General features: G+C 38.2%; 1 protein-coding gene across 3 annotated transcripts in view; it reads left to right on the top strand.

Moving 5' to 3' along the window:
- vgll4b (vestigial-like family member 4b) overlaps positions 1-18,697 on the top strand; it is a 48,759-nt gene that overhangs the window by 14,050 nt on the left and 16,012 nt on the right. The window contains exon 1 of one of the 3 annotated variants that reach the window (XM_088636835.1): positions 10,444-11,015. The exons of the other annotated variants lie outside the window; for them this stretch is intronic. Coding sequence (XP_088492961.1) covers positions 10,934-11,015 — 82 coding nt within the window. The 5' untranslated portion in view covers positions 10,444-10,933. Of the gene's footprint in view, positions 1-10,443; positions 11,016-18,697 lie in introns of those variants that run through there. 3 annotated transcript variants of the gene reach the window in all.

Here is an 18,697-nt window from a genome sequence, read left to right as displayed (position 1 = left end):
AGGTCAAGGAGGGCAAACTGCAGCTGCTCAACCAGATATGGGAGATCCTGTGGTGTGCAGTTTCTGAACTGGAATGCAAGCTCAACACGGTACAAACATGAAGAAACTTAAGGCAGGCAGCTATTGGAGAAATGAGGGTTCTGAATGTGGCTGAGAGACTAGTTTGAAACGATACACACAACTTTGCCGGCAGTTAAGTGCAGGAGATTCTGTTTTGAGTATCTTTGTGCATAATGGCAGGAATGTACTACAGGATTCAGTTTCACTCTTGAGTCAGTCAATCTTCTGCGTTTACTTACCATGCTGTTAGTTTAACCACGTGGAGAGGGTAGTATCAAATTACCGTTTCGCACAGTTATAACATGGAGACTTGTGTATTTGTGGGGGGGGAATAAAAATGCAAAAAGCAAGAGAAAAAGTAGCCACTGCTGCTTAAAGAACATACTAAGCAATGTGTGTTGTGGTACTTGGGTGTAAAATCGTTAAGTATGATTGCAAATTGGTGATTTTATTTGTACTGGACCTCCTTGCTAAGAACATTTTTGTATGTTTTGTCAATGAAAATACCCATACCTGCAGAGAAGAGTGGTTGTGAAATGTGACAAGACGTTACACCTCTTTGAAGAAAGAGTATTGTAAATGTTCTCCCCCTTGACATAAGTAGTGCCATATCTCATAAAGTTTGCATAATACATGGCTGGCTGGTTTAAGTCTCCAAATTTACAAGCAATAAAACTGATATGGAGTTGAGGATTGTTTAGAATTTGTAGTGCAGAATACTAAAATATAGAGTGATCTCTAATGTAAAATGATGTTTCCTTTTTATATATATCAGACAAGAAGGAAACCGTATATGGTATTAGGAGTTTTTTTTGTCTGTTTTGGATAAGATGACAAATGTTGACTTTGTACAAAACCAAAATGTTTATTTTTGTCTATGAGCCATATTTAGTTGAGGTCCTTATGTTTCTTTCCCAGGTTAGCCCGGAGCACTGATTTGAAGTTAACCACACTTATTGTACAATTAGTATGTACAGTATATATAGAGAGCACTGAGAGTATAACAGATATCTGGAGACCAGAAGTGTATGAAGTATTTTGTGCTTGGGTATGTGCAGCAGGTATAAATACTGTAATACTCACTAATGAAGTGCTACGATTGAACTTTCTCTGGGTGTTGTGAAAAGTATGCAGTATGGATGGGCTGCTTGACATCTTCTGTGTTTTCTGCTCTAATAGAAAGTGGTTGCTCAAAGAGTGATTTAATATATTGACATTTAATACATGTAAACAATTAGACATGAAGTGTGCTTTATTTTCACAGCATTGTGTTGATTCATGATTTTAACTATCATGACTGGCAAAGTCAGCATCCAGATGGTGAAGAGTTATCAAGAGTTTCTAAATTTGTTAGAATTAAGCTGCTCTTTTGAGGGCTGTCACCTCTCACAGCCCTCAAACTCTCATTTCACTGTGATATGTTTGCTGGTTATAGATGTGATAGTTACCACTGTCATAAGATTCTAAGTCGATGTTTGGTATGTGGTACGTGCTAAATAAATGTAACTGCCATCGCAACTAAACACCACCACGTTATCAAAATATGTATAAACTAATATTTATGCTAATAAGCATTAGTCAAAAGGGGAGCTTGCATTTTTGTGTACAAGAGCAGTAGTTCTTGGTTTGATCAAAAGAGAATGTCATCTCTACTAAAGTGTGACTCATACTGAAATGTTTTCCCTCTTTAAAACTGCAGTTTTATAAGAGTGACAGGTTTTGCCATCAGTGCGTTATTTGTGTTGCAGGCTCTTGTTGGGAGAAATAATATGTGTATAAAAAAGGCTGTAATTAAGATTAATTTCTAAAAAATGTATAAAATAATTCCTTCATGGAGATGCAGTGCTTAATTTTAACAGCCAAACACTTTACTCAACTACCCGTAGGTGCCCCCATTTTTCTTCATATTCCTCCAAACAGGAAGTGGATCAGAGTGTTTTGTTGAAACTTGTTTCACAGGAAGCTAACACTGAGGCCTGATCTAAGGTTTTCCTCCCATAGAACAGAAGTTTGGGCTGCTTAAAATCACTCAGAGCTGGGAGAACTCCTGCTGTCCTATATTATGTAAATGACATTGAGAAAGACAATGAGTTAGACCTAGAATTAGAATGAACTAGAAAAGATGAAGCTGCAAAATATTGAATATTTCCATGGATGATCTGACTGTACTTCCTGCATATGAAAAACTGTATTAATCCTTAAATTGCTCATTTCTTTTCTGAGATGAGGCATACTTAAAATCTCTACTGGAAATGACTGTTGAATTTTCTTTTAAATAAGGCAGGGATTTTTCTTTGGTTCAATAAAACTGGTTGCTTACATCATAGCATGGAAAACCGTGTTCAACTCGTTGGAAATTTCAAAATTGTTGTGTAACCTTTAATCGCCTTACCGCAGTCTCAACAGATCTAATTCTGTCTTGTGCACAAATAGGGATTTCACCGACATTTGAACAAATTATGTCATTTTGAATGATTAACCCCTTTAAAACATTCAAAATCCTGATCCTGTCTAATGTCATTGCTGTTGCAGCATTAAAGTTTCTGAAAAAGGAAATTTAAGGGCATTTAAGTCCTGCTTTATTCTTGCATAATCTGAACATGCATGCTTCAGGTGTTCAAGTTGTGACAAGAGAAGAAACCCTCTTTAAAAGGAAGCAGTTTGCACAGAGGTTGTACATGTTAAGGTAGTATTACTTCATTCGAAAAGGGATCCATACAAGGCAGATTAGTGTGAAATAAGCCTTTGTACAGAAGGGTTTTGTCCTCTGCCCCAAACAAAAAGGATTAATGAATGTATAGATCCATATATGGAGTACGTTCCTGTAATTTCAGCTTTTAGTGCAGGTGGGTTTACAACACTGTAGTTTCTCAGACTATTTGCAAGTCTAATTTTTCTTCAGAGCCCTGCCATGAGTTTTTAATTAATTTTGCTGGATAAGACAAGATCGTGCCCTTCATGTGTGTAACTGGTACCTTTGCAATGCATTTCTTAAATATAGTCTGAAATATCTGAAAGCTCAAGTGCAATTAGAAAATCTCGACTGATGTTGTCTCCATACCAAATTTGAATTTCCAGCATGGTGCTGTAAATTAGCAAAGAATGTGATTTAATTACCAGTATACCACGATTCGGATCACATGAACATGCCATTGAAGGCATTTTCTGAGTGGCCACTAGTTTCACATATTTCATCATAAAGAAAAGTTTTATGTTCTGTGTGTTTGGGGATAGGTTAATATGACTACAGAAGCATAATTACAAAGTTTAAAAGCAAGAAGAGTCTATCTGGTCCACGTTGCTCATTTGGTTGCTATTTACTTAATGCCAGTCCATTTCTTACGAGATCATAAATAAATTGCAACCATCCCATCTAAACTACACAATTATTTGCCATATCTAATCACCTGGAGTGCACAGTCCTGCTCTAAATTAGCACAGTCGCAAAATATGCCCTGTTTCACAGATGTTGACAACTCTAATGGATCTAAATTGGTTATTCTAATATTTTAGGTTAAAATTAATTGACAGTCGATAGTTTCACAAATTCTACTGCTTCTGTGAGTGTGGGCATATGTATAGGCCTAGGGCTGTATGTAATTAAATGTGTATATTACACCTTATTTTATTTTTTATTTGCCCAGAGTACTCTGAATTGCCGCATTGTATATTTATATGCTAGCTGTTCTATTCACCCAATGGAGTCTGGGCCAGTTGCACACTGTTGACAGAGCCATTCCAATTATACAGTGTTTGTGAGCCGTTGTTGTCTCCTTAAACTACCCACAATTGTAGACAATGGATTAAGCAACTCACTGAATGGGGGTACTGTTCTGACTTGGCTTGGATATTTTGCAGAGTGTGTGAAATTTGAGACAATGGGTCTTTAAAACCAATGAGAACCATTTTCTTTAGTATTGAACAGAGGTGTGGGGGCAAGGTCTTCAGTGTGAATAGACCCCCACTAATCCCTTTGCAAGTGAGAGTAAAGTTAGAGCTAGGTCTATAGTCTTGGTGATGAGAGAGGTCAATTGAAAAGCATGGAATTAGTTTAAATAATCCCTTTGGTGCACTATTTTGTTTCATCTGTGGGCTGCTTTTTATTTAGAATGCATTAAGGTCTTTTGGAGGTTAGTGAGGTTTAATGTTTCCTGATTCAGTACTGGGGAGGGAGGGAGATGTGAGCAAGAAATGAAGGTAGCCCTATGCCAATGTCCAGATTTCTTTCCTAACAATTGATCATGTACTGGGGGTGAAGTATTCAGAGTGAGTATTTAATTACTCATTTAATAAAATTGAAACTCCTCTGATTGGTACTTTTCGGTGATTGTGTAATTCTTCCCTCTACAGAAAATCTGAACATTATCAACTTTTGCAACAAGTGGGATAATGGTAAAAAAAAAACATGGAACTTACAGTAATACTGTCAAATAAGCTACTTACAGTACATCTTATCCAGTAGTATTAAATATCTTAATCAACATCTTAATCTATTTTACCTTTATCGGGGGAAAAAAACAAGTGTTAACTATGAAAAGGTAAACAATTTTAAAAAGTGTGGTAGACTTTCCATTGCTGCTGTAAGCAATTCACAGTGAATGTGTGGGGCAGCTGTAGCAACCTGCAGTTTGCTGCAGAATCAGAGTTCCCAAACCATAACCCGGCACAGAGGCTCCCCCATTCACATTAGTGTCACAGCTTCATTGCAGCAGAGGGAGTTGCGTCAGCTGAAGTGGGGCCAGGAGCAAAGCTCTTAGGACTAAGGTCTTGCAACCATAGAAACAGAACAATACAATTGGCTGATGTCAAAGGCTGGCTGCTTCAATTTTGAATAAGTGTAACTTTTTTTTTTTTACCGTGAATTTGTGCACCACAAATACCCAGGCTGCACACAGGCTGGTGGGTACAAAGGCATAGGTGACCATTTAAATCTTTTCAAAGCTGCTTCGAATGTTGTTAGGTTTACCTGAGGACCCTTCTTTGTGGCGCATTTGGATGATCTAACATTGAAGGAGATGAAATATGTCAGTACAGGGCTGCTCTTACCTTTCAGAGGATAAAATCATTTTCACCTACAGCAGTCCTGTACAGTTAAGGGCAGGGATTTACCAGGACGTTATTAGAAAGCAAGAATGGAAATTTAATGTGGAGCTCTTCTGTACAATCTTAAGGCTCCTTTACTGAGCAGTAAACTTTATTTTCTTTTGTGCAGGAGTTAATGTGCTGTCCTTTAGTATACAAACATGAAAATGTTCTGTCAAATATCTAAAACATGAAGTAGTCCATCCATCCATCCGTTTTCACTCCTCTTTTCCTGGTGAGGGTCGCGGTTACATTAAGCAGTACCACTGAAAATAGTTCATTTGCTGAACTGAAATCCAGGGAGTCTGGCATTGGCTAGATATTAATTTGGAAATCTAAAAAAAAAACATCAGTATATTTGAAATAGAGCATGTTTTTGTGCTTTGGTGGATCTGTACTTACAAAAACTGCTGAGGAAACAAAAGGTAAACCAATGCTTGAGCTTTGTCCATAAGGCTTTAAAGAAGAGGCACACCCCTTTCATTAACTCTCTAAGCACCCTAACAAAGGAAGCTGGAGGTTTTGGATTCATGTTCATTTAGAAGTAAATTACATATAATGCATTATGCTCTGTTTTGTTAACTAATACGTTTGGAATGTATAAGTGGAAAGGTGTGTATCCATACGCATTTGTTATCATTAGTTACTGTATATCAAGGTGCTGAAATGTGCTTTGCTTCTGAGCTCTGTGAAAGAAAGACGTGACGTTTGTGGCTGCTGAACATTGCCTCAAACTCGAAAAACAACTTTTTAAAATGAAAACACTGGATGAAGTCTGAAACTAAGAAGTTCCAGTTTTTAACTGTGTGTGGTGCTTTGACCGGAGGGAAAATTACATTGATACTCAGCAGGGAGTTGCTGTGTAAATTAATCTGGGTGAGGCAGCCTTTCCTCCTTATCCTACTTTTAGCTGTCAGAACAACAGTGTCGTTTTTTCTCTTTACACAAACTGAACATTTTTCAACATTTCATGTACTTTTGGGTATACACTGTTGAGGATATCCTCCAGGAACATGAATGGTAATATATGTAGCATATGTTAATAAAACTGCTTTAAGTAAATAACATCTTAAGTTTCAAATGTTGAAGTCAACCAAACATCAAGACAGCAAACTGAAGCATGAATCAATATTGTCAACGTGTGACCTGAAAAACCTGAATTTTGACACCGTTGGCAAACCTCACATGCAAAGGATTTCAAGACTTTTGTTTGAATGGTTCACTTTCATTCTTGAGATCATAAGTAATATGATCTATATTAATATGTAATAGTTTAGTACAAAATGATGGACTAGCCTTTCATGAGCTTTAGAGCTGTACAGTAAAGGTTCCTTTATATCAAACAGTATAGCTACAGAAAATGTTTCCAATCAGCGGTAGAGCGTGTTGCCCTAAAAGTCTTTTGTGTTAATAACCTGAGTTTTTGGAAGTCAGCCTTTTAATTTTATTATTACATGAATGTCCTTTATGTGTGTAAATGTGTGAAACAATAGCCTAGATCTGTTTTCGCTGCTGTTTTTTCAGCTATTATTCTCTCTGCCTCAAACCCATTTAGGACCTGTCAATTTAAAACAGTCCGCATTTGACTGAATATTTGACAAGGTCAACAAAGCATTTCTAGCAATTAGTGAAACCTAGAATGACAGACACTGTGGCTGGTGTCCTGCTGACCCTTCTGAGTGTTTGGTTGATGGGTATTGAAAATGCGAAGTGAAGCAGATTTATTCCAAGCAGTAATTTATTCTCAATCCTCTATTCTGAAGCAGAACAAGTCTTTTGGGGGTGGGGGGATTGCCGACTCTGTGATTCTGGATAGTTTACACCTTTACCTGTCCCCTTAGGAGTCAGTCATCCATCTAACTGTCTAATGAAATGCATTCACAAACCTTCCATAGTCACAGCTGCAGTGTGGATTGATTGAAGGTAGTGAGGTTTGCCCTGATTGATGAGATTTTCATCACTCTGATGACCTGGAATAAATTGCAGGTGCAGAGCAGAGGATTTTGGGAGTGTTGTAATGGTGGTTTGTGAAAGCCTTACCACCTGGGTGTCTACCCACCTGCAGTGCGATGTTGTGATCGTCTAACGTCTTGTCAGGCTCTAAATCCAGGTGGACTAGACAAGTCGGGTTTTGTGCAGTGTAAACACGTTTCAGGTGGAGCCCTGTGAGTCCTGCGTGTTTAAACCTAATTCAAGAAGACGTTGCTATATTTCATTTCTTTCATCTTAATGCAAGGCAAACCCAATCCGCAGCAAATGAGAAACCACATGTTCTGGAAACTACCTCTGATGTGTTTTTTTACCTCTTTATTGGACAGTACAGAAACACAATGTGCGCCACTGGGTGTTGTAACCTGGAGCCTTTCCTGTAAGCACTGGGCATGCAAGGAGGGCACCCTTGATGGGATGTCTGTGTCCTGCAGGGCATGCACACACACCAGGAGAATTTAGAGATGCTAGTTATCATAGCCAGCACATCCCTGGAAGGTGTGAAGAAATCGGAGCAGGCAGAAAAGTCCCATGTGGACATAAGGAGTATATGCAAACTCCAGGATCATTCCAGAGACCAGTGATAATAACTGTGGCTCTGTGCTGGCCTTACGTGCATATATAATAGTTTTATAACGTATAACAAGATCTATCAGTAGGACAGTGCTGTTGATCATCTTCTTACTGAAATCTTACTAATCCCACATCTTAATTAATAATTCCTTACACTTATATAGCACTTTTTTGGACACTCCAGTCCACTTCTTTACCATTTCTAAAGCTTCCTGGGCAGCATGTTAAAGAAACAGAGTAAAGATCATGGATTACTAAAAATGATTTGCAGTAGTAACATTGGTAGATGAGAAAATTAAGGAAAATTTTTACTTAGAGGTTTCGTCTTCTTATTGCAGCCTGTTAATAAATGATATGTTCTGTCTGTTCAAAGACAAGCTGTTCATGCCTTTTAAAACATCCTTGTTGGACACACTTTCTAGCAAAAATGCTTTGAATTGCTTTACTTCAGTGAGAGTTCATGAGACCTATCATTAAACCCCACAAAATGCTGGCTTGAATTTTTAAATTCAAGACCTAGCCTTGAACGTCATGAAAATTGAATTCTGGATATATTTACCACTAGGGGTCAGTGTAGTATTGCATGGAATTTTGCATACTGCGTTTCAAGATCAGCATTAAAGCTCATATCTTTTATTTAGAAATTTAGCTGGGGATTGTCCACAAAAAAAGTTGCAAGTGATGGATTGTCAAGCATCTAGTTGAATTTATGGTTTGTGCTCATGTTTTTTGGAGGAGTTACAATCTTTGGTTTTACTTCTGATTCTCCTTGTTAATATCAAGGATATGTTTGTGCTGTAGTATTTATAATTATTTCAGGTTTTACAGACTGAATGGCTGCCCTGTGTCTCTAGATTGTCTTTCAAGTTTCATCTTTAATGAAAGTGGTCTTAAAAAGAGTTAATTAAATCTGTTAACTGTTTTAAAAAGTGTCAGTTAATCGTAGATGTATATGCAACTACAACTTCATGACTAACCATAGTGAATCTAAAGCCAAACATTTCTTTCTTAGTCTGTTTAATGTTTTAATTTCTGTCATCATATTTCAAAGCATTAAGCAGGATGTGTGCACACCTATTACTTTGGGTAATCTTGGATGGTTATATAAAACTTCTTCCCAGAACCTGATGTTTACTTTTGTGGAGAACATAAATCCTGCTTAGCTAGAACATACTTAACGCAGAAAACAATACTGACTTCTCAGTATTTGCTCTTTGAGAGAGATTATGTAGGGCTAAAATCCTTAGAATACCACAGAACCCTGGGAGATTTCATAATCAACAGAATTAAAAGCTTCCAGGAGACGGTTCCTAAAAATACATTTCTTCACATTTACTTTTTTACCATGCCTTCGAGGGCTAAAACTCATTCATATGAGTACTATTTTCTTTACTGTAAAGGTTTTTCAATATAAAAAGTGTTTTTTTTTTCCTCCTCGAAGTTATATGTCAACATGCTTTTTATTCTAAACTCAAAGCAGGCATTTCAGTACGATAACCTTTAAACATAACTAAGACTGGAGTTTAGGTACTGATAATTCATCTAAAGACATCTTTAAAAACACAAGGACTATGCAGAAGCTTTCTTTGGGAAAATGTTTGAATTCAGGGTTGCGTCTTCATTTGCAATATGCAACAAGATGATAAAATGATGAAATGTTAAGAAATAAAACTGCTCATACACATGGTTTCTATAGCAGTTCTATTCTGCTCCTGGCCTGTAGATCTACTTTTAATATTTTGTAATTAATTGTAGCATTGTTAGTACACGTTATAGACATACATTTGATTATTTGATTTGGCTGTTAAAGTGGGATTTCTTGGAAAGGGGTTTTCCAGTGTAAAACCACAATCCTCTGTTATTGTAGAGATTGTATCTTCTGATACCTCTATCTTGTATAAAGCATTGTTTACATTTCTGATAGGGCCTTCGCTATAGCTTAATCCATGTAGAATGTGAGACTTTCCTAAGCTGCAATATTGTGTACATGTCTTACTGCTCTGAAGTCCACGATTTTACCTTAAAAGTGTTTTTGAATGTTTATTTGTGTTATTGTCGCTATCAACGTGTCGTTACACTTTTGAATTGTTACTGTGTCAAATACAGATGTTAAAAACCAGATAAAGTAGCCGTGGCCTGCCAAGAAAATTGTAGAAATAACGGAGACATTTGGTTGTTTCAGCAGCTTGGTGATTACCGATGTCATGTCAGCTTTGCCTTTAACAAACACAGTTTTTTTTATAATTAATATAATAATTGCTTACACTTATATAGCGCTTTCTGGACACTCCACTCAAAGCGCTTTACAGGTAATAGTGACTCCCCTCCACCACCACAAATAAATATGAACATTTGTGAATATTTTTTTGTCCAATTAAAAGCGGGATAGTTTAAGAATTAAGATCAGTTCATTGACAAGCAAAACTCCCAAATAATATTTGGGCGTACAACGGGCAGATTTCAGTCTTACAATCTCTGTATGGAACAAGACTTTATTATTAGATCAACCGGTTTTTTTTTCTGTGCTCTTGCAGATTTTATACTGAACTCCAATGACTGAAATGCTCTAAATATAAATACTATGTGTGGGGAAAGTAAGGAGACTGTGCATCCTTGAAAAGACCTCTTTGTATTTTATTTTCGCAGAGGCAGCACTGTTTCCTGTGACACGCAGTTCTAACATGGCTCCGCCTTTTTTTGGGGGGCCCCCCTTTCCATCTCTTCGTGATTTCCCTCACTCGCTCAAGCCCTCGACGCTTTTGGAGGCTGATCTTGTGCAGAAAAAATCCCTGACATTTGAGGCGCTCCAGGGATTTAACGAGCATGCCCAGTGGCCAGAGCCTACATAGAGGAAACTGGTTTACATACGAGTCATACCACGCATAGCCTGCTTGTCAGTGCAGTTAACTTGCAGCGGGCTGTGAGGAGAACTGGCGCGCCTCTCTTTTTGTCCCAACAACAGTTTCAAAATCTATTTTTAAAGCGCAGCATACACAAGGGTTTTCTAAAAACCTTGCGAAAACCGCAATACGGCCCCTTACTTTTAAAGAAAGCATCACCCCTTGACGGGTTGAAGTTTTTTTTTGTTTTGCTTAGAGAGAAGTTAAAGGCTGGGCCTTTAGCTTTTGAAGTTGTGTGCTAGACAAGCTGAGCGAGCGGTCGTGCCGTTTTCTCTCTCTCTCTCTCCTGGGTGGAAGCAAACAAGCTGGTCTTTTTGCTAACCCAATAAATGCTTCTTACGAAAATGGACCTGTTGAACTACCAGTATCTGGACAAAATGAACAACAACATTGGGATTCTTTGCTACGAAGGTAAACCGTAACTTTTCGCGTGTGTGTTTCTTTTACCCCTAGCGTTTACATTGTTGCTTTTCAAGGCCATTGTTGTAGTAGCGGTGTCAAATTATCCAGGGGGTTTTCAGATGTTTTTTTAGTGACGTCTTCAGATCGGTGCCTTTTTTTTAGCACACAAAACCTTGCTTACATGAAAATATATCGCCTCTGTAATTTAATGTTAACACGATTTGATGAGATTCCTTGCTACGTTGCATAATTAGTAATGTAACAGGTTGGCGGGGGGGAAAAAGTGTCTTGAGGGCACGGAAATTGCATCACGTCCCAACTTAGCTGGTACAGTGCTCAGACTACTTCTTTTCCTACTACTTTTAAAATAACATGGTTTCGGAGACGTGACTTCGTATTCACAAAGGGATGCCGTCGTCTGGTTTTTGACAGTGTTGAAATGGTAGTGTTCAGAGCTGGGGCGGGTGTAGTACAGACTTCAATCTTTGTTTGACTTATTTCCTGGGCTGAACCGAGGACGGGGGAAAAAAAAAATCACCGACAGTGGACGATGTTTCCTGCCCCGTAGTGGGGAGTAATCGGACACACTAACCCCTCCCTTCCTTGAAGGAAAGCGAGCTTTTATCAATGAGGAGATCGAGTTCGTCGTGTAGTGAAAGTTAATTGCTGTGCTGCTTATGAAATATGTGCTGAGTGAGGTGTCCGGTGAAATATCTTGCGACCACGTCTTTACTACGTGCAAACTGAACGAATTACAATGGCTTGCCGACATAACGGAAAGAAGGCCGTACTCGACTAATTAGATTTGAGAATGCAGTGTTTTTTTTTGTTAACTGAAACCGCACACAGACAGTTGCTGCAATTTATTTCTAGGGAAGGCCAGACGCTTTCCCGAAGTTTGGAAGTAGTTGAGAGAAAGTTTAGCGTCATTGTCATTTGGAGAGGAGAGATTTGTCCTTGTAAAGAGACATATGGTTTTCATACTTAGCTTAAAATCTTTAATTGTTTAAAGGAAGATTCTTTACAGTCCAGTTGCTGTGCTCTCTTTTTTGCTTTCCTGTGATGTGTCCGGTAATTTAAAACCTAGTTCAACAATAAAACGCTCTCAGTTTTAGAATTCATCTTTGATTTCTATCATAACCACAGAAATCGCAGTCCTGAAATGGTTTTTCAGGGTTTAACAACTATACCGGGTGGGGAAACTAAAGACATGGCGGTAGTTATGTTTCTGTAAGATCAAAACCAACTTTCGTATACAGTACTTGTTCAATGTTTCTGTAGCTTGTCTTGTTAGAATGTTCCAGTTGTGATCATCTCCAGTTATCTGAAGATCTTGACTGTAAAACACTACAGCAGACAGCATTTAAAACCTGGGCTTATCAGATACTCTAAAGTTCAAGATTAGCCTTATCTGTGTTTTAGTACTACTGTATATATTTGAGCTGAGGTATGATGTTTAAGTTAGCAATGCAGCAAATGGACACTCTTCTGTGCTAGTGTGGCATGAGTAGTGAGATCTGCTGATGGTTTTCTTATTAAAAGCGGTTCAAGGGATCCCGTTATCTGTTGAATGTCTTGAGGTTTGAGCTTATCAGAGAAACTCCAGGTCTTGTCTGAATGGTCTGGGAGTCTGGGCAGCTGAAGCACTCTGTACCAGCCTCCTGTTCACAGCAATCACTTGTCAAATGACAGTAATGTGATATGGGCTGCATTCTGAGCAGAAACATCTGTGGTTCGTTCTGATTTGTACTCTGTTCAGATCAGGAAGCCAGTGCACTGTAAGGTGGCGAAGCTACAAAGCGGTCAGGTTTTTCATATTCTAGTTCTGAAGGTAGCAGAAAATGTGGAGTCCTGGTGCAAAACTTTTAATTGCTCCGTTGGCGAGCCAGGGTTAGTGCTACAGAACTTTTAAGGAAGGTTTTGGATCCGTTTCTCCAATTTACAGTTGCAAAGAAAGGCCAATCGTAGACGATGGCAACGAACTAAGCTGTAAGTTTATTCTCACGTGTGGAGGAGAAGTTATGTTGCAACATGTGATTCCCCATGTTGCCATTAAGGTGCAATGTTTTACAAGGCCATTCCAAATATTATTGAATATATACAGAACCTGCTTTGCAATGTTTCTGCGTTCGAACTGTAAATTTACAGTAAGAAGAAAAGGTTTTAGATTAAGACACTTTCCAGAACTTTCCAGTGATCCTTACTACATGGCTAACTTAGGCACTGCACTCTCAAAGACTTTCTTCTCTTTGAAATTCCTTAGTAAGCATGCTTTGGGCTTAAAGTGTTTTGAACTCAGTAGGTGCTTCTGCTGCAATCAGTCAAACCAAAGAAAGTATTTGTAAGAACCCCCGAAGTGTGGCAAATCTTAAATATCGGCAATCTTTGGTCATAAATTCTTGAATTGTTGTGATACATCCATTATGATCTCGTGAGATTACCTTCGATTGTATTTAACTCCCTTGGGTCTTTCTTAATTGTCTGATGGATATTTGTAGTTTCTCTCTGTACATTAATTCCAATATGAATCTAGAATTAAGACTTCACATTCAAACCTTCAGTTCTTCTACTGCTGTATTTCTGAAAGTTTGTTTAGCTGAATGTGCTATGAAAAGAATTATACTGCTTACTGCTAATTTAGTATACTTATTTGCTGGAGGCATTATATTAGTTGTGTAATCCTCCACATATTACAGAGGTATTAGGTTATATAATAGAATGTTTTTCTTGTTAAAGAGGCAGAATTCTGTTGAGAAACACTTCACTGTAATGCCTTAATGGCAAAGTGGGATTTACAATTGTCCTGTGTAGTAGTCATCAAATCTCAGGTGAGGCACTGCTGTAATCCTCTTGAAGTACTTCAGTCCGATTCAGTAAAGAAGCCCAGCTGTATAAATCGGCAGAAATTAACACTTCAGACTGTTGCAAAAGTAAAATGTGAAAGTTGGAATGGAGGGATTTAGTAATGTTTTCAAAAACGTTAGTGTAAAATAGGTTGGGATGTTAAGAACTACTGTATTGGTTTCATTGGGGTATCCCTTATGTAATGTATTGAATTTTCAGGTGAATGAAGAATGTTAAGTTTATAGTGTTTTATAGATGCAAAGACTCAGTCTTACGCTGTAATGCTCCACTTTCAGGAAGACTTGCTAGGGAGTATGTGTTGTCACTTGTTCCTTCTTATGTCCATTAAACAAGGAATGAGGATTTAAAAAAAAAAACATGGTTTAAAAATAGTGAAAGTCATTTGTCATTATTGCACTGTTTTTTTTCTCTCCTTAAAATTGTTTTCCAGTATAAATAGCTGAACCACGAACATATGTGACAAATGTTTAAAGTTTTACATACTGTATCATTGCCTTCCTCGCTTGCATGTGCTGTTTCCAGTGAACACACATTGAACTTTAGTACAGCTGTCTATGTGCTGTAAACAGATTTTTTTTCCATTTGTGAAGAATGAATCGGTCCTTTCATGTGCCACACAGCTCACAACTTGTGGAATAGGGTCACTTATTGTTGTGCGTTTTATCAAGTACAGTACGTAGCAATCGGCACTGCAGCTACATACTGTCTGTGGTACTGTTCTGAGTTCCATTTGCACAGCCTTATTGTGCAATTACACAAGCATTGCCATAATAAGCCATACTGAATTGCTTTTCATTTCCAAGCGTTTTGTTTTGATGGGAATACAAATTTCATAATGCTCGAATGGGGCTGACTCACTGTAATTAGAATTTTCAAGTCATTTTTGTGATTTCCGTCATGTGTGCCAGAGTTCTGTTTCCTGTGTAGAGTGTGTAGTATAAACAGTGGCTAATGGTTCAAACAATAGTCCAGAATCAGATCAGACTCCCCTCAACCCTGTGTCAGGAAGCCCCTCCCTTTCTTAGTTTAAAACATATTTGTCCATAGCTTCGACTTTTCCTCTGGTTTGTATTTCACTGTTGATTCTGAGAAAGGCTAATCAGCTGACGTTGTCTTTATGGTGGTTCAGCTTTATTACACCCTGAAACAAAATCTAGACACTTGTGAAGTATGTTTTTGGCATAATTTATAAGCTGTCTTGGAAAGCTCAGAGTTGAGCAAATACTTGCTTACGCCCATATTTTGAAGTTTTGCACAGAGTTGTTACTAAATTCCTATGGAAGCATTTTGGACTCTTGTGTGCAGACAACACTTTGTGTTTGTCTGGCATAAATGCAGAGACTGATAGTCTGATACCATAGGCTATGAGGATATTAAGCTGCTTCTGTAACAGGACAGTCTTCCTCAATACACAAGACATTGTAGTATTAGTATAATAGTATAATGGAGAAGGAGGAGAGAGAGAAATAGTAAGGACTAAACTTGCATGTGGCCTACTTTTTTATAAAAACTTTGGACGTGAGTCATCTTAAAACGCATGCACTATTTCTGAGTTACCTGAAGATCTTTCTTGGTCTGTAACTTTCCACATCTTTGGCATGAAGGAGTGTGTATTTGTGCCCAGTCCTCCATGTTTGCATTTATAGAATTCAACAGGCAGCTTTTCACTGTCTGAGCTGTGGCTATTTTGTTGACCAGATATAAAAAAGATGGATGTTTATAAAGGAGAGTTCTGTTTTGCATATTCTTCCTGCAATAACTGAAAGAAACATTCGATTTTTAAGTTTTAATATTTTTTATTTATGCAGGGAAAACTTTTCCTTTATCGTCTGTTCTAAACTAGTGTGCTAAAGGTTTATATTTTTGATTAAGCAAGAAAAGTATTTTAATAATACTCTTTATTAAAATAAATCCTGACTGTAACTGTGACTGTAAGTGTTACAAGAGGTACTACTGCTTTCCAGGGATTGTTTTCAAGTATTAACCTGGTATAACATGTAAGGATTCATTATTTAACTGCCTGCATAATAGATCTCAGGTCCAGTTAATGAACAGGGTGCTAGCTGGAATGTTTCCCCCCAGCCATTCCACTGTTTAATCACATGGCTTAGTGACAGAGGGTAGAAATGTATAATCAGAGCCACCATTCAAGACAGTAGCACAGCGAATGTGTGTCCTATTTTTAATTTAACAATGTAAGATTTGGACCACAGTTTTGCAGTCAATTTCAAGCTTTTTGGAGTTGTCAACTTCCGACTTAGGTTTGTTTACTGTCCTATTGTTTTGGTTTATGCTGATTTCTTAATTTTAGTTTCCTCAACCAGTGTCTTTGCTTCTGAGTTGCTTTTTAGTGAAAACACCATCAACATCTAGGGTTAGTTTTCACAGCTGCAAGGGCACTGACGACAAAGACAGTTGCTAGAGTAAGTCATCTTATTACTATTATTTGGTTCATATAATATTATTATTATTATGCATCTGGGCAGTCTGAAAAGTAAAAGTACCTGTGAAACAGAAAGCCTACAGTTTTCACATGGTGAGTCCGGGGCCCTACGTGTGATACCACACTGCCACCACAGTAGAATTGTTTCATATGAGGCTGAACACATTCAATGAGAAATAGTTCTAAGAGTTCTTCAAGAATTGGTGCTTTTTCAAAATGTGTTTTTTCAAAACAATCACCTGCTTCTCGAAATGTTTCCAGCCTCACTTCACCCTGTGAATATTTGTGTTTCAGATTTTTGCCTTACATCTTATGTGAATCTGTTCCTGAGCCAGACCATGTTAGTGTTGTGGAGCAATCTGGTCATGTTCTGGTTTATTGTAAATGTCACATCAGTGCATACCTTTTTAGTTAGCTATATATAATCATGATGGCAATATGATCTGTGTTTTGAGAAAGTACAGAAAAAGCTTTTCTACTCTTCTTCCTATCTATGAACTCTTTATGTCCTTCCGATGCTGTCGTCTCCGTGGGAACAGGAGAGGTTGCTTCCTCTGATGGCTCTTTGTTTAGATCTTTTTAGGTCCCATCAAGGCAACTCGCAGAAATCCTGAGCCCATGAAGCCTTGGATTCTCCCAAAAAATGCCTGTTCTTCCCTCATGAAACGACTTGAGTTTATTTTCCCACTCTACTACCTTTTGGAGGGCTAGGTATGAAAAGAGGTTCATCGAGTCCCCAGACAAAACTAACAACATGGCCTAGTGAAGGCTGGAGCTGTAGACTTTTCATACACACCTCTGTGCACTTTATATGACCACTTTCTTCTTCATGACTCATGGCTTTGAACAACATAAGCAAGATGGGACTTTTATTTGTTGTGTTTAAGTAAATGCAGTAGGACATTTCATAGCCATAAGCGAAAATGGCGTATTAGGCCTTTTTATAAGTACCATTCTGTATCAGACTTTAGTGTGCTTATGTAATAAACTAGTTTTAAATTAAAAAAAGTCAGTGCCTAAAGCTGTCTCCCTTTTTGTATTCATTATCCAGTGCCATTCATTGACAGTCATTGGCCTAAAAAGGAGAGAAGCTTGATTAATTGCTTTCAAGAGATAACTTGTTTAGAGTGAAGAGTGCACATGAGCCTAAGGCTGGGCTGTCGGCGCCTGACTGGAGCGAATTGGGTCGGCAGTTTTTTTTTCTCCAGCCTCCTCGGGCCTTGTATGACATCTGGTGCGCATTGCTGCTGCTGGCTTTCAAGCCGCCTGCGATGGCATCCCTGCAAGCAATTGCATTCTGTGGTTGGCTTCAATTCAATCGCACAGAGCCAGCAGATAGAATGCTGACACTGACACTTTTCTTGCTGAACGCGGCCAAAAAGTTGCTTTGAGCTGAAAGGTGAAAACCTCAAAGTGATATTCCATTGCCGTTTTGTTCAGTCTTGCTTGTGTTGTGATTTGAGGGGATCGTGCTCTCTGGATGTTAAGGGTAAAACCCAAACACTTGTGAAACGTGTTAATGTGCAGCTGGTCACGAGTGTTTTGTCTTTGTATTCATCTGAAGTACAAAAAGTTTATCTTTGGGAACTCGGAAAAGACTCCCCACTTATGAGCCTTTATGATTCGTGTTCACTTCAGTCATTTTAAGTTTCATTACTTCTAACACTATAATTGTTTTCTCACTGACTTTTCCAGTTGTTTTCCTACCTTTTTTTAAAAGCAGCACTTTTGTGTCGGATTGCATCCGTAACCTGAACTGCCTGCTGAAATTAGTGTAGCACCTTTGCTATAAAGCTGTGAAAAAAAAAATGATCATATAGCCCTGAAACACGATCTCATCCTGAGTTTACTTTTTGAAGTAGCAAGAGAGAGCCTTGCTTTGATCATTTTCACTTAATGACTGCCTTTGATTAGATCAAACATTTTAATGCGCCTTTCTTGACAGATAATGATCTTTATGGCTCAGGACCTTTTCTTCAACAAAAGTTACTGTACTATAATGCTCTGTCTCAGCACAAACTCTGGCAAGATATGCTCCCAGCCCCTGCCTCCATTCATAGAGTTTAGTGCAATGCATCTTCAACCTAATCATCCGGCTGAAATCTAGATGCAGAGATTTGTATTTTGGCACGTCTGTTGTGCATAGGCTACATTTCAGTTTCGTTTACAGACTCTAGGCAGGAAAAAAACAAACCTGGGTAATATTTTGATCGTCAAAACTCATGTGGCTCATGCTCCATTTTTAGGTTAGTGGTGCCCTTTGATGTGCTGAATGTGATATAAAAAACATTTTTTATGCATGGGTGGGAGGAAGGGTGAGTGCAAGTTTCCCTTTATCCTCTTGTTCTTATAGCTTGGTAGTAGAACTGAACGCTAAAGACCC

The sequence above is a fragment of the Lepisosteus platostomus genome, chromosome 6, assembly GCF_059453375.1.
Source record: "Lepisosteus platostomus isolate fLepPlt1 chromosome 6, fLepPlt1.hap1, whole genome shotgun sequence".
NCBI lineage: Eukaryota > Metazoa > Chordata > Actinopteri > Semionotiformes > Lepisosteidae > Lepisosteus > Lepisosteus platostomus.
This window is presented reverse-complemented; position numbering and strand designations above follow the sequence as displayed.